This window comes from Corvus brachyrhynchos, unplaced genomic scaffold (genome assembly GCF_000691975.1).
Source record: "Corvus brachyrhynchos isolate BGI_N302 unplaced genomic scaffold, ASM69197v1 scaffold523, whole genome shotgun sequence".
Taxonomy (NCBI): Eukaryota; Metazoa; Chordata; class Aves; order Passeriformes; family Corvidae; genus Corvus; species Corvus brachyrhynchos.
This window is the reverse complement of record NW_008237265.1, coordinates 364,495-379,554: the sequence shown is the minus strand read 5'-3', so window position 1 is coordinate 379,554 and position 15,060 is coordinate 364,495. Positions and strand designations below refer to the sequence as shown.

At 44.1% G+C, this 15,060-nt stretch overlaps 1 protein-coding gene across 3 annotated transcripts in view; it reads right to left on the bottom strand.

Annotated features, from left to right (window-relative positions):
- Nucleotides 1-3,922: 3,922 nt before the first annotated feature.
- Nucleotides 3,923-15,060, bottom strand: part of PTHLH (parathyroid hormone like hormone) — a 12,775-nt gene continuing 1,637 nt past the window's right edge. Inside the window, exons 1-4 of one of the 3 annotated variants that reach the window (XM_017730539.1) lie at nucleotides 14,933-15,054; nucleotides 13,810-13,932; nucleotides 7,900-8,322; nucleotides 3,923-4,416 (exon numbers count right to left, since the gene is read on the bottom strand). In XM_017730539.1, coding sequence (XP_017586028.1) covers nucleotides 4,407-4,416; nucleotides 7,900-8,322; nucleotides 13,810-13,910 — 534 coding nt within the window. In that variant the 5' untranslated portion in view covers nucleotides 13,911-13,932; nucleotides 14,933-15,054 and the 3' untranslated portion in view covers nucleotides 3,923-4,406. The other 2 variants (XM_017730538.1, XM_008630811.2) reach the window with 2 other exon arrangements.

Below are 15,060 nucleotides of genomic sequence, written 5' to 3'. Positions count from 1 at the left end.
CCTGCTTTGTTCTTGAATGTTTTAGCAGAAACCAGTGGTGGTTTCAGTAGAGGACAAAATGTACTTTTTAATGATTTTGTTGCTCACATGACCGAACTCCTCATGCTGATGGTTCCCATTTTATTTTGGCAGGTATCATGTTGTGGTGCCTAAAAGGTAGCTTGTGCTTCCTCTGGTAGGATCTATTTTGTAAATAAATAAAGCCCCTCAGACTCCACAGAAACTATCATAGCCCTTTTTCTCTGCAGTAAATTATGACTGAACAACAAAATGTTTCAAACTCTCAAAGGCTGTAACTAAATCCAGCCAGCATTCCCCTCCTTTCTGAATTACTGCAAGAAAGCCAAGTTCTCTGTGGTGGCTCAGCAGATCAAGGACACTTACTCGTAAGTGAACACGCATGATCGCTGCACTGTGGCTGCATTGTGTTGGGATAGTGCCGTCCACAGGTTGGGGTGGGGAATGCTTCAAACCAAGCCAAGCAGTTCCTGTGCCTGAAATGCCTTCCTTGAGAGCACAGAGCCATTCCAGAGGAGAGGCATAAACTGTGCTGGTTGTTTTTTGTGTGTCTTGAAGGCCAGATGAATGTCTGTATTTACAAAGGACCACGAAACAAACTCTGTGAGTGGAGCTCTACTGTTGGGTGAGCTCCCCGTGCCAAGTGCACGGAGCCTGGAAAGGTCTGTGATGGAGGTCCAGCACAGGGGAGCTGCTGGGAAGAGCTGTCATCATTTGATGTCTCTTAACCACTTTTAAGTCCTGTAGTAAACACGGTGACTGCTGTAAAACCAGAACAGCAGTGGGGTGCCAAATCTGTGTTCCCCTCGGAGGTCTTGGGCAGGAACAACGTTTCTGACTGTGCTGATTGGATCGGGGAGGCAGGACTGCTGTTCAGGACACTTCTGAGGGTGGCCAGTGTCTCCTGGTGTGACACTCTGGCCTCATTTCTTTGATTCTGACTCGTGTTTGACCTCTCAAGCTGAAACTTTGTGAGCTGCCTTTCAGAAGATTTCAGCCAAAGTAGTCATAGCATTTTTAAATGTAAACCAAGGAAAAACAATTGTATTGCCCATAGTAAAAATCTTCTGGAATTTCTTCTGAGAAGCCCTAGCACCTCTATGGCTCACAGAGGAAAAAATGGAGATTTGGAAGTGCATCCTCTGCATTGTTAATGCTCTTTTATCACCTTGAAGAACATCTGGGCATGTTTTAACACTCTGAAAAATCACAGTTATTTAAAGAAATCTCCTTTATCAGGAAAAGCCTTCATTATGGTTCAGCTCCTGTGCATGAGTGGACTTTCTGTGCACATCTCACCACCCTCCAGGAGTGCAGACCCTGCTGTCTGAGCAGGCTCATGCTCGGAGATGATGAAGGCAAAGGATGACTTTCCTCACAGCTCCTGCTTATCCAGGAGCTTGGGAAAAGGCACTGGGATAGGGTGGTGTAAAGCAAAGTGAGGAGGAAGCTGTCCCACTCTGTTCTGGCTGCTTTTCCTGCCAGGAGGTGGGCAGAGAGCAGGAGGAAGCTGGTGGGGATGCTGAGGGGAGAGCACCACCCACCAGCAGCAAAGCTAGGATGAAGGGCTTGGAGAAACACAAGATCAGTGGCTGTGAGGCAGGATGTGGAGAAAGGACTTGCTGAAACAAGAGACTGGTGAAGGAAGGTGCTGTGGGTGAGGTGAGGTCTGGGATTAGCTGGGAATAGGGAGACCAAGAGAAACAGAGCTAAAAGGACATGAATGCAAAAGTGCGGCCTTCCTAGAGGTCATATTTCAGTGAAACATGAAATATTGAAGTTCAAGCACCATTTCTTTTCTCCTCCAACATTTGGTGTCATGGACATCAGAAAATACCAGGAGAAGTCCTGATTCCTAAGTCCTGACCGCTGCAGGGGTCTTTGAGACTAGTTAAACCTTTAGGGTTGAACTGTCTGGGAAACCGAAATCTCTGGGAGATTTTACCCACCACCACAAGAAAGGTAAAGCTGCTCCAGTTTATCTCAGAAATAAAGATCTTCAGGATTTATTTTCCTGCAAAGCTGAGAGCTCAAAAAAGCTTGCATTCAGCTTGTGGAGTCTGCAGCAGCAACTTTCAAACCAGAGTCTGTGAAGCACAGGATCCACAGAGAGCTTTTGTAAGGCCTGTGCAAAGGTCTTTCAGAAAAACAGGACTTTTGCTTAAACTCTCTACAATTGCAGATTTTACCTATAGGAAACTAGGAAAAAAATTACAAGTCCTTAACAGACAGTGAAGGATACAGGGGAGACCAGAGACACTTCAAAATCAGTTTTCCTCTTAAGGAGGCCAGTTCTGTGGAGCCAAGGTTAAGCATTTGGGTGTTTGGTTTGGTTTATGCTCTTTGGGCCCCTGTCTGCCAAGGCTCATCCTTTCTGATGAAGATAAATTGCCTCTGCCCACCAGAGCTTTCAGTTTTAGTTCCAGCTGGGATATGTTGGTAATCCTGAGATACAAAATTGTCTTCTGAATATATTGCAGTTAACTTCAGTTGTATAAATCCGAGCATTAGCTGGATACTATAAATAGGCAGGATGTGCAAGGAGGCCAAGTCGAAAATGTGCAGAAACCATGCCTTTTTTCCTTAGTGCTATGCTTCATCATGTATAATATTTTTCATCTGAAAAGGAAACAGCATGCACGTGCTTTGTGGCTGTTGCAATTAACTGGACATAATGAAGCGTTGAATTTCACACTTCAGAGAAGTAGGTTGGGAAGGATGGGTAATTTTTTCTCAAGTTTTCCTGTTTTTAGTACTTTCTTGGAGGTAGTTTTCTGCTAGATTGGGTAGGGAGCAGAAATACATCTGGTTTATATTACGTGATGGCTGTACTTTGGCAATGGAAAAAGATGGCACTTAAAAAAAAGGAAAGAAGAATAAAAAAGAAAAGTTTGGCAACTACAGAACAGAGCAACAATTACAAGAACTGTCTTAAAATTCCCAGGATTTGTAATTTATTTTTCCATGCTTGCATTTTTCTGATGTTGCTGGTGTTAAAGGAGTGGGGCAGAGGAAATTCAGTTGGATTTTGCGAAGTTCAGATATCTCTGTGAAACAATCCCCTTTATTCTGGTTGCCCCCACAGCAGCTGCTGTGATTTGCACGTGAATGGGATAAGAAGAAAGAAAAAGTGATAGATCATAATTTTTTTCTCATATTTTCTTCAGCCACTGGGCATGAAGTTTTGAAGGGGGTCTCTCTCTTAGCTGGTCTCATCTACAGATGAGGCAGAAGCAGGATTAATGCAGATGGTTTTGGAAACAGAGATGTGTGAAGCATCTTTATGCTGGGAGAGGGGAAAAGTTATTCCAGCAATGCAAGAGCACCTCGTGATGTGTCCGCCGGTGCAGTTTGCAGTTTTTCTTCCCTTTGTATATTCCCCCAGGAAACAGGCTTTGCCCCCCCACACACAAAAGCATGAAGAAATGAGGCTCTACTCGTGTTGTGGCCATTTGCATCTCGGAGCAGAGGTGTCAGGAGCCCAGGACACCGACCATCTGTCTGGGCTTGAGCAGGGCTGCGGGTGTGACCTGCGAGCACCTTCCAAGAGCGGAGGACGTGGTGCATCCCCTGGGGCTGCTTTTCACACTCCAATTTGGAGAGTGCAGTGGTTCAGCCCCTGCAGGAGTGGGGCCTGGGGAGGTTGGGCATCTGCTTCCCCTGCAGTGGGGTCTGAGCTCTGTGACTTTTTTTACCCCTGGGTTGTTCAGCAACTGAGTGACTTGAAATACAGCACTGGAACAAAATATGTTCTGAGTGATTTTTAAGTAAAAGCTAATGTGAAAATGTGGGAGTTTAGACCAATGTAAACACATAAAATTTAAAACGCTTTTCAAATGTAGTAAATAAAAAAAATAGTGTTTCTGCTCTTGAAATTCCTAAAGAACACATTTTTCCTTCTGAGTCATGATTTAATTAGATTATATTTTATTAGACATTCTTTACAAATTTTAAAATACTGCTATTATACATGCACAAAGGAAAATCAGTTTGAACAATTGTATGTAGGCATTCACTGAAATCAACCACAAACCAGGAACATTTTATGTCAGTTACCAATGTACTCAATATGTATATCTAAAGTGCATTATGTTACAAAAAATATAGAAAGTCAGCAGCACCAAGATACGTTCACAAAATAAATACACCAGTCAACAAAATAAATTATGGTAAATGTGACAATAATAATTGTCTTAGCCTTAGCCAAAAAAAAAAAAAAAAGGAAAATTCACAATAACAAAATGTGCAGTTTCAGAGAGCAATGGGGGGAAAAGGTTTTATTCTGAGCATTTACAATATTTACAGGTAATAAATATTTTAATACTTCCCATATGTTCACTATTACAGAATACTGCAATATGTCTTCCAAAAATCTCTTGCTGAAAATGTCAGCGCCTCCTGCAAAGAAAACGAAACGACAGAACAGAAAAATTAATTAATTTTTGCTTCAAATGTGTGAACATAAAATCAATAGCAAGTGTGCCACAGACTGTAACAGGTGTGCCTTGCTAGTAACCATTTGCAATAACAGGGGCTGTTTGACCATGTCACAGTTTTAGATATCTATTCAAGACCTCTGTTACGTTTTTCTCAATGCAACTCCTCCAGCAGTGTGATGACCATCAGTTTGTCACACACTGAGGCCATCCATTGCACTGTACTCTACCCTCAGAGGAATGGAAAGGGACTTTAGTTTTATTTAGAGCCTTATGCAAGAAGATTCCTGAGTGCTACAGGCAGAAGAATTGCATCATGCTATGATAAAAATGTCGAGTGCTACCAAAGAGAAAAACACAGTTGGAGAAAAGCTGAATTAGTTTTGGAGGCATGGAAAAGGAAGCCCTTGTTAATGCAATGGTGATGGTGTGTTCACTGCTGGGGTGTGATGCCATGTTCCGGTTAAAACAGTGCCAAGGGGCTTATTTGGTCTCTTTTTCCAACTGATAGACCACCCCTTAGAAAAGGGGCTATATATTTCTGTGGCGTCTGTGCCTAAAGGCTGCTCAGGTCTTGGAGTGAGCAGACCCTTGATAGCATCTCCCTGAGTGCTTGACTGAGTGAAAAGGCTCTAATCCTGAAACTTTCCCTTTGGGAGCCAGAGAGCTTGGTCCTGAAAGAAAGCAACCATCCTGTCCTGTTATCCTCCAGCTCCTGCTGCATTCAGCCCAGGCTGAAGCAATCAGCTGCACCCAGTCCTGAGATCTGGGAGTTTTCTAAGGGAGTTCTCTCCCCATGAGAACAAAGCAGAGCCTGCTCCCACCTGTCAGTGTATTCCTTATCCTGCAATATGAAGTTGCTCAGAGGTGCTGCAGGAAATGCTGAAGGGTTGGGCTATTTCCCCTTCTGTCCCTGTGAACAGCACATTTATTTAGCGGTTCCTTGGGAAGCACCTAAGGGTGGAATGTGGAGCTATAGGATGGAGTGGGATTCTCTCTGCTGCTGGACTGATCACCAGAGCTGGGGGTACTATTCCACATGGCAAAAGTGTGTGGGTGTGAGGCACAACAAAACTCAGGTCCTGGCGAGTTTAAGAGGGTTTTCTTAACGTGCACATTGAAAGGGAGGCTCCATTCATTAGCGAGTTTACTCATTTGAAAGGTCTTTTAGGAAATTAGGTAAGAGCAACTTAATTAAAGTGGGAATATAGCTGGAATGTCCATGAGAAATAACTTTTAAAGTGCCTGGAATGGAAATGCTAGCATGAAGCTTCTTAATAATTAACAACAATATTAGGGTCCATTTCAGGATATATTCCAACAGGTATAACAATGGCACATAATTCATACAGCATGGCTGTGCATGTGTGTGTGTCTGCACTACTCAGGCCTGTTTCTAATATTTTCAATTTGGTCTGGATTTTAGGCTTTGTTTTAAAGTTTAAGCTAAGCCACATCTGGACAATGGGCTCTGTACTAATGATAATTCGCAAGCTGTGTTCAGTGATTTGGTCCCAGGTTTTGAAAGTTTGGCTCGTTTCATGAGATACTCCTTGTAGCAAGTCAAAACATCTAAAGGTGACATTATTTTTGCCTATTTTTTTCTGACCTGAACCGAAAATTTTGTTTTCACAATTGATCAGAGAGAATTGGCATGAAGATTTTAATCTGGCATGTAGAGCAGAAAAGAAGCACAGGGATACAGTGAAAATCATGCTTAAAGTTTACATCTTTTGCCAGCCAACTGGGATAACTAAAAACTCATGTACTAGAAGTTTGTTAGGGCTAAACAAACATGTTCTCTGTACTTGTGAAGGAGGAATTCCATTTTCCTTTTTTAATGGATTGTCTTTGTTAAATCATCTCCAGTTGAGGATCTAAAATACAAGTTCTCTTTAGGAATCTGTGAGAAATGCTGCACTTGGATGTCGGACTCCTCAGTAAAGCTGAGAGCCTTCAGCCATTCAGCCACACTTCAAACAGAAAGGCTGAACTGCAAAAATCAGCAGGGTTGTACCTGCAGCTCTTTTATATATCCCATTAGATAGACACCAAAGACAGCATAGCAAGAAAAAGAAATAACAGTTGAAATGCCCTAGGATGTTTTTTCCTCACATTCTAGATTTCTTTGTGCTCAAGACAGGTGTTACTTACTGGCCAATGCAGTCCCTTGACATCTGTTGAAACATAGGCACCTCCTGAGCAGAATCCTGAAGGCTGCCTTTGCTAAGGTGCTGAGACAAACCAGTGTCTCTTACTTCCCTCCTACCTACTACAGCCATTCCAGATGGTTTTGGTCTGGGATGCACTGGTTTATGGTCTGGGACACCCTGGTTTATGGTCTGAGTGCCCAGCCCCAGGTGTTGGTAACTCCTGTAGATGCCAGCACAAGCTGAGGTGATGGAGCACATTGCAAACTGTGGCCTGTAGAGCCTAACCTCAGGCTGCATTTTAGTAAATCCCACAGCTGGTGTCTCTTTCCAAGGGATTTACTGTGAGCAAGTGGCACTTGTCCTATGTCTGTTCTGCCAAGGTAAAGGGGAGGAGGAGAGAAAAGGGTGCGGGTTTTGCTGGTAAAATGCAAACATTCAAGGAGAACTGAGAAGTGGAGTCCTTGGCTTTGTCTGCAAGTGTTCAGATTTCCATGAAAGCTGACTGCAAGGGGATGAGTCACTTGGGACACCTAAGCTGATGTCTCCAGGCTACTGCCCTAAAAACCCTTCACTGTCATGCATGAGGGAGGCATATCCCTCTCCAAGGCCAATGCTAAACATTTTTAAGTAGCAACATAATTGTTTCATGAGCTGGCAAAAGGATGGAGCTGTATTAAAAGTTCTAATGGCAGGGAAAATTTTACGGTGAAAGGTTGGTCTGCCTTGTTTGCAGATATTACTGAGAGAGAATTTTTCCGTGTTCTCCCCTAAGGTTAAACAGTAAAATGAAAAACTGTAAAGTAAGGGTAGGAAAGTTGCCAAAAAGGGGAGGTGTTGAGAGGAAGGAAAGAAAACTTCACCATTTTATAGATGCAAAGCCTTAAATAAAAGTCAAAGCTTTCAATCTGCTGAGGCCCAAGCATGGGACCAAGATGTGATGTGAGATACACTATGGTTAAAGCAGGAAAGGAAATTTTAGTGGCTGTGATGTGTTTCCTTTTTGCAGAAATACCTTCACTTACTACTCAGCTTCAGGAAGCAGATTTTGGCCATAAGTTGTTTACGTGAATTGTGTCTCTTAGGAAAGAAAGGCTTTGTCCCCAGTGCAAAGTGGAAGGGGCGCTTACCTGCAGAGAGCACCTTGAGACTGTGCTTGAAAAGCCACTGCCCAGTCATGAGTACAAAGATCTGCTTTTACTCCCAGTTTGGGTGAGGCCTTGGCCTCTCACACCGAGGGATAACAATTTCAGTAACTACGTGGCATGCTCCCCAAAAGAACATAGCAGAATTACCTTAAAGTGTGATTATGTGTAGTAACAGAGATGTCCAGGAGTGGGCTCTCGGTCACGATGTCTCCATACATGCCGGAATTTAGCCAAGCTGAGCGGGTTCGCCTCTTTTTCTTCTCTTGTTCCTTACGTTTTCCAGGCTTTGCTTTCTTTTTCTTCCCTGACACCTTCAGGGGCTGCTCCTTGTAGGTCTGTGATTTGTTTGTCTCCTGAGTTAAGTATCTACCCTCATCTTCACTGCCAAACCGGACAGGGTAGTTCTTCGTGTTGGTAGCAGGTTTAGGGTTAGGTGACACCTCTGACGTTGCACGGATCTCTGCAGTGTTGACACCTTCGATCAAATTTTGAAGGAATATTCTTCTTCGTAAGTCTTGGATTGACTTGCCCTTGTCATGCAATAGCTGGTGCTCTGATACAGCCCGTTTGCTAAAGGAAAAGAAGAGAGGAGAGAGAAAAAATGTTTAGGATTTGGTTATTGCCCAGTGCTTGGCAGAGCTCCTCTCTTCTCTGGTTGCGGTGGCCACAGTGACTGTGTACCAGTCTTGGAGATATCCAGTGAAGTCAGACTGCTGGAGCAAGTCCTGCTTCTTCCTCAGAGTAGCTGCTCCCAGCAGAGAAGGGAAAGACCTAAGCAGGTGATAATTCTCAGCTGACTGATCACACACCACTGGACCTGGAGCTGGATTAGTCACTGCTCTGCTCTAGGAAAGCATTAAGACTCTTAATATATCACACTTGAGGCAGTAAGAGCAGGAAGGCAGTTGTCAGAGATAGGAAAACTCAAGGGTCAGATAACGCAGCAAGAGAGGAAAACCCAATACTTCTGCTGGAGCTGGAAGCAGTGTTTATACAGCATCATTCTAGTGATTTTCTAGTGATATCAGTCATGTACTTCAAAAACATAAACAAGCACATAAAAGTGTCTTTTATTCCTACATTTAAATAAGTGCAATTGCAGGAGCATAAGGGAAAAAATTTTGAATTTGGGTGCCTAAAACACAGGCACTTCAGTTCATAATGAGCTACCCATGGAGGCAGCCTGAGCATCAGCAGAGATGAGCCTCAGCCACTCCTGTGGATTTACTGCTTGGTCACTTGTGTGTAATTATGGTTTTAGATGCTTTCCTAGTATTGCTTTAAGTGTGAACTTTTGGGGCCAAATTTCTTGTCTGCTGTGCTGTTTGAGTTTTGTGCTAACCCTCTTCACTGGATCTTCTTCAAGAGCATCCTGGTTTGTTGGAGTGGTTTTTCCAGGGTTCATCCTGACCTTTTGGTACACTGAGCTCTGTCTTGTTTTCGAGGAACTGGGAGATGAGTAGCTATCTGTCTTTCAGAGATGTTGTATTGGCAAGGAATGTATTAAACATCTGAGGAAAGAAGATACAAATGGCACCTGGATCATAAATAACTGTGAGAAAATACATGCCTTTTCCTTGAAGTGGAGTAGATGCACAGCTGTGCTGTGAAGCACAGACAGAGCACAGGCTGGGATTTTAGCTATGTTCCCATGAATGCACTAATACAGTTTATCCTTCCAATTGCTCTACTCCAGCAGGCAGAGTTTGGCTATGGAATCTCTCCTCTTGCATCAGGGTATGGCATGTGACTGGGTTCTTACTGGCCAAAGAAATTCCATTCACTGCCTTGCCTGTCCGATAATCATTTGGTCAATTAGCTGGGTAAGAAGTGGTTTCTGCATGTGGGTGAACTGGAAGAAGACACATCACTGTGAGTGAATATTCCTTCCTTCCATCCCGTCCCTCATTCCCCTGCTATGTTACCAGGTTTCAAAATGCAAAATGTTTGGGAGTGTTCTGCAGTTTCTCTTTCTCGGTCCCTTCAGCCAAACCCTTTAGATTTATGACTTGATCAACTATTGGAGCTATTGGAAATTGGCAACTTCAAGTAGAATTGGCTTAAGAGCATCCCCTTCACTTTTTGTCTTTGTAGGGCTGTACTTTTTGAGTATTGGGTTCAAGTGATGGATTTAAGTGATACTACATGTCTATTACTCAGTGCAAAATTCAAACAGCAGCTTTCCCTCGTTTCACAATGAGACTGGAAGATGACTTTCAAAATCTTGCTCAAAATCAGCTCTACATATACTGAGGTTTGTGAGAACACATGTAATCAAATATTGTCTGTGTTTTAAATGTCCCAAAATCAGTTTTGCATGACTTCAGTCTTTAGGGCAAATATTTTATGCACCTCTACTAAATGTGCCTGAGCAAAAATGCAATGTGATAATCCTAAGATGATCCCATATCGTGTCTTTCTCTTCAGCGCAGCTGTGACCATTAACACAAGCTCATGATCTCCCCCAGAAGAATTTTTTGGACCAAGAGCCATCTCCAACACCCTTCTCATTAGGGTCAGTCTGATTGACAAATAGGCCAATAAAACCAGCACCCTGGGCTGCTCTGGGTGACTGCCTCTGTGCTGCCTGTCAGGCTGTCCAGTGTGACTCAGGTTACATTCCGAGCTTCAGTAGTCTATTTTCTCAGGAATTTTCATGGGAAATTCAGTTCTGCTTTCACTCTTCTAGTTCATAGAAAGTGTATGAAATCTCCGTGCTTTAGGGAGTCTAAACCAGTATCTCATGTGATGAGCAAAGCTTTCCTACTGCCTCCTGTGAACTACCAAAGAGAATTCCTTCTGCAACAGACAACCTAAAGCAGCCTTAATCCTCTAATGTGTATTTGGTCAATTTCCCCACTGTGACAAAATCTTGACTCTCCAAAGCCTGTTATTAAAGTCCTCTTGACTGAAAACCTATTCCATTTTACAGAGCTGAAACCTAAACATTTCGTTCCAGTACACACAAGGCAGTCAGAGAGCATTACAAGATCTACATCTTGAGTGAGTATGCATTTCCAAAATAATGCAGGCATTGACGTGTGAGGGCTTGGTGTGCCAAAGAGGGTGGGTTTCTCTTTAAATGTCTGTATGATATTTAGCATCAAGTCTGGCTCCAAATAACATTCTGCTATTCCAGATTGTATAACATTACGTAGTGTTACATTTCACATGACTTTTATTACTCAGCCAGACTTAAGGATTATATTTTGCCTACTAGCTTCCTTTGTATGCTCTAGATCAAAAATCTCCTTGAAACAAAGATGTGGTAGATACATATCTCTTTGACCTTCTGCTTCCTTCTGCTTCAGTTATTCAAACAACTCCTATGTTTGTAAATCATGGAGAAAGACTTGCCCAAGAAGACTGATGTAAGAAGTGCTTCATAATGGAGATATCAACAACATCTCACCCACACACTCAGAGTAGGAAGGCAATGGAGGCTGGAATGATTGCATTCACATATTGGCTATGATATGCAAAAAAATATTAGGCTGTTAGGGTTAAGATGACCCACTAGAGGTCCCTTCCACCCTTCTATAAAATGCACCTCTCATCAAGGGAAAGGAGTCTGTACTCAAACCAAGAGCAGTAAATGCTAAGCTTACCTGTGGTGGGCACTGTGAGAGTGGGATGTTGATGGTTTGTACTTGACCAGAGCATGCAAACTAATTACTGGATCCAAGTACACTGTGTACACATGAGACTGGGTGTCTCATCATGGGGAAAGCACCAGAAATCCCTGACTTGCGACTATCCTGACTTCACATACTTCCAGATAAGCTGCTCTTTTCAGGCACATTCCTCCTTTTTTTTTTTTTCTTGAGATATCTAGCGTTTCTAAAAGGCAACATTCTTCAAGCTACCACTTTCTATCTCAGAGAGCTGCTCTTATTTAGCTGTTATTATCCTTGACTGTTCATGTTGGGTCTGATCCTAAATTCAGCAAAATAACTGAGGAGGATTCAGTCAGCTCTCTGGATTTTGCAAGTCTGAGTGCCCTTGCCACTGACTCCAAAGGGAGGGAAATCTGCTCAACCTATCACAGGGTTAGGAAAAATATTTTGAACAGATCTAGGGACATGATGCTCTGATGTCTGGAGATGATGATAAAAATATGTAACTTCATTTTGAGGCATTACTGAGTTTCTCAGAAGTTCTTTAGCAGCTAAAGCACTCCTATAAAAAATAACATGTCTGGAAATCTTTTCTTGGGACAATTTGCTATTGCTTTCCATGGGAGATTTGCTTCAGCAAAGTCTGTAGAACCAGGCCTATGCAATTTTGATTACTTTTGCATGTCTATGATAATGTGCTTCAGTAGTTTCATCCATTACTGGTTTAAGCTTTTGACTGGAAAAAAAAAAAAAATCAACTCGAAGCCTAAGTGAGTTATTAACCATTAACTCTAGGAATGGTCTGTGGTGATATTAAAACACGACACATGTTTGAGTGTGGTGTCTGTGTTTGTGCTGTGCCCACAAACAAAACTACGAAAATGCCACTAACTGACAGCTGACTGCTTTCTTGTGTGTGTTTTACATGCCAGAGCAAAGAGGGAGCTGAGAAATGAGCTTTCACTGGGTAGCTCACACTCTTCTTCCCCCCTGTCAGGACAGAATGGGGATGTTGGGAAGACCTCTAATCCTGACCTTTAAAAACAAGTGTTAGAACTACACTGGCTTCAAAAAGAGAAAGAGTATTTCTTTGCAAATCTAATTTTTATTTAACAACCAAATTTGGCTTAGATCCAGTTCAGAGTTTCCTAGCCAAGAAAATAACAGCATTTAACTGCACTACAATTATTTTCTTTTTTAATTTATTTTTGAAACTGAAGTTTGATTCCTCTGTATAAAATGGTCCCAAAAGAAAGAAATAGCCCAAGAACAGCTTGCAGGAGTACAAAACAGTTAAACGTTAATGGACTGAGAAGAATACACTGTAACATTATCAGCAATAACATGTTCTACACAATTTGCTGTAGGAGATTTGTAATAGCTCTCTGCCTGGTGCCAAACTTTAGGTGTGTCTGAAGTCACTTCACCTGGGGTATGTTTTTTTTTCTTTTGGGTGTTTGGGGTTTTTTATTCTTCTTCTTCTTCTTCTTCTTATTCTTATTATTGTTACTGTTATTATTCTCTGTGTTGCTTAAATGGCAGAGGAAGTGCTATTTGGAGATCTTGTCCTTATGTATGTAATAAAACATTTACAAGGAAACCCATCTGAAATTGTTTGCTGTGTCATGTTTCCCTGTAAGTCGTGATCGGATTTTCCAGCACTTTTTCTCCAACTTCCTTTGGAACTGAATAACAATACAGCCCTCCCCAGTATGACTGAGGTGTTTCTTCCTTAGAAAATCTGATGCAAGTCCAGAGAAAGCCAACAAGTTAGATGTGTGAGGCAGCTGCTCCTGCATCAGCTCAGAGGCTTCTCCTGCACTTTGCGTACGGGTATTAGTATAAACCAGGCTGATTATTTTGGAAGGAGCAAAAAGGTCATTTCCTGAACAGACTGTCTTAAGTTACACTATCATTTATCAAAAAATATGCCTCTGCCTCTAAGTAATATACTGGACTCCCTTTGGATTTTTTTTCCTTGAAGTGGTAGAAATCCAAAGAAATTGTTCGGTACTTCAGTGTCATGATGGCCCTCGCTTCTGCATGTTTCCCCTACCCTTATCAATATTGGCTCCACGCCAGAGCCGAGGAAGTGTATGCTGTTTAATGTAACACACAGCATTCGGACAAACCAGGATGCTCCCTACGGGGGTCCCGGGCAGCAGCACAACAATCACCCAGCTGCGTCGGAAGAGAAGCCCCTCATGTTTCTCATCTCCTCCCCCAAAACTTTTTAAGGTCAGACAGCTGCAAAGCGCCCTTTCCCTGTCCCAAATGCCTCTTCCCGGCTCTCAGGCACCGCCGGTGAGCACCTGGGGCAGGTAACCCGGAGCGGCCCCGCGCAGAGCCGGAGCGTCCCGGGCTGCCTCCCTCCCCACCCGCCCCGCCGCCGCAGCGAGGGACAATAAAGGGAAAGAAAAAAAGAAAAAGAGAAACTCACAGTCGGCGGCTGATCCCTTCTACTGATCTCCCGTAGGAGGGGACGGAATAACTCACCAGGAACACTGCGAAACTCCACTGCTGGAAGAGTTTAGCGAACATTGTATCCTCCGGGGCTTAAAACCTGCAAGGAAAGGGAGGTCAGTCCCGAGGGACAGATGCGCCAGCGCCGTTCTCAAGGAGTCCCCGCTGCGGCTCTCGCAGCTCCGAGGCTCTGAAGGAAAAACAAACTTTCTGAGCTCTCGGCTCACTCCTTCCAAACTTCGCTCTGTCTCTCTCCCTTCCTTGCTGTCTGCCTCTCCCTCCCTCCCTCTTCCCCTCCCTCCCTCTCTCTGTCTCTCGCTGCCCGCAGGCAAGTTCTCTCTCGATATTAGTTCAAAAAGCATCCAGCTCTCATTTGAACGGGGTTAGAGCGGGGTCCAGGGAGTTCCCTGAGCCCTGTTCAGTTCCAGTCCGCTAAGCCACTGTCTCAGGGCTTTATGTTACAGCAGAAGCCTCTCTGCAGATACAGAAAGATTCCCAAAAGTCAGCTCAGCTGCTCACTTCTCTGTAAACACACGCGCGGACACACAAACACACACACAGACTGAGGCGGGAGGGGGGATGCATCTCCACATCTGTCTTTCAGTATACCTCCGCAAAAAAAAGGGTCAGGTTCACTTCTCCAGCTGCCGGAAAGTTTTGGTCCCCAACATTGACAAGGAGAGAGAGAAGCAGTGACAAGGAGAGACAAGCAAAGGTCGCTGCCTGTCTGGGGAGCCCGAGAGGTCTGGGAGGAGCGGTAACCCCGGGAGGCTCAGGGGCTGGGAAGCATGCTTGGCTCGGCAGGTTGGACTGGTCTGCAGCCTGCGATGTTCACGCGCTCCGGAGCAGCCTTTGGGAGACCTGCGGGAGGACGGAGGGTTTTGCAAAGAGATGGCGCCCTAGGAACATGTGCGGAGAGAGCGAGAGCCCGGGCGGGATACCCACAGCCAAAACGGAGACTGGGAATCGGCGCTTCCCGGGCCCGCAATCAAAAAGGAGCGAAGAAAGGGAAACACCCCGCAGCACATGCACTCAGCGGACCCCAAGGATTCCGGCCAAGCTCTCCGCATCTTCTGCAGCCGGACTCCTCTCTCGCTCACCTTCCAGCTCTCCCTTTTTGTGTTTACCCCCGGGTCCGCGCCTCCCCTGCCGCGGGAATTCCTCCCATCGGTGGGGGCACTTTTTAGCTCAAGCCCCAAAGCCCTGCCCGGGACTGCTGCCGCCTTTC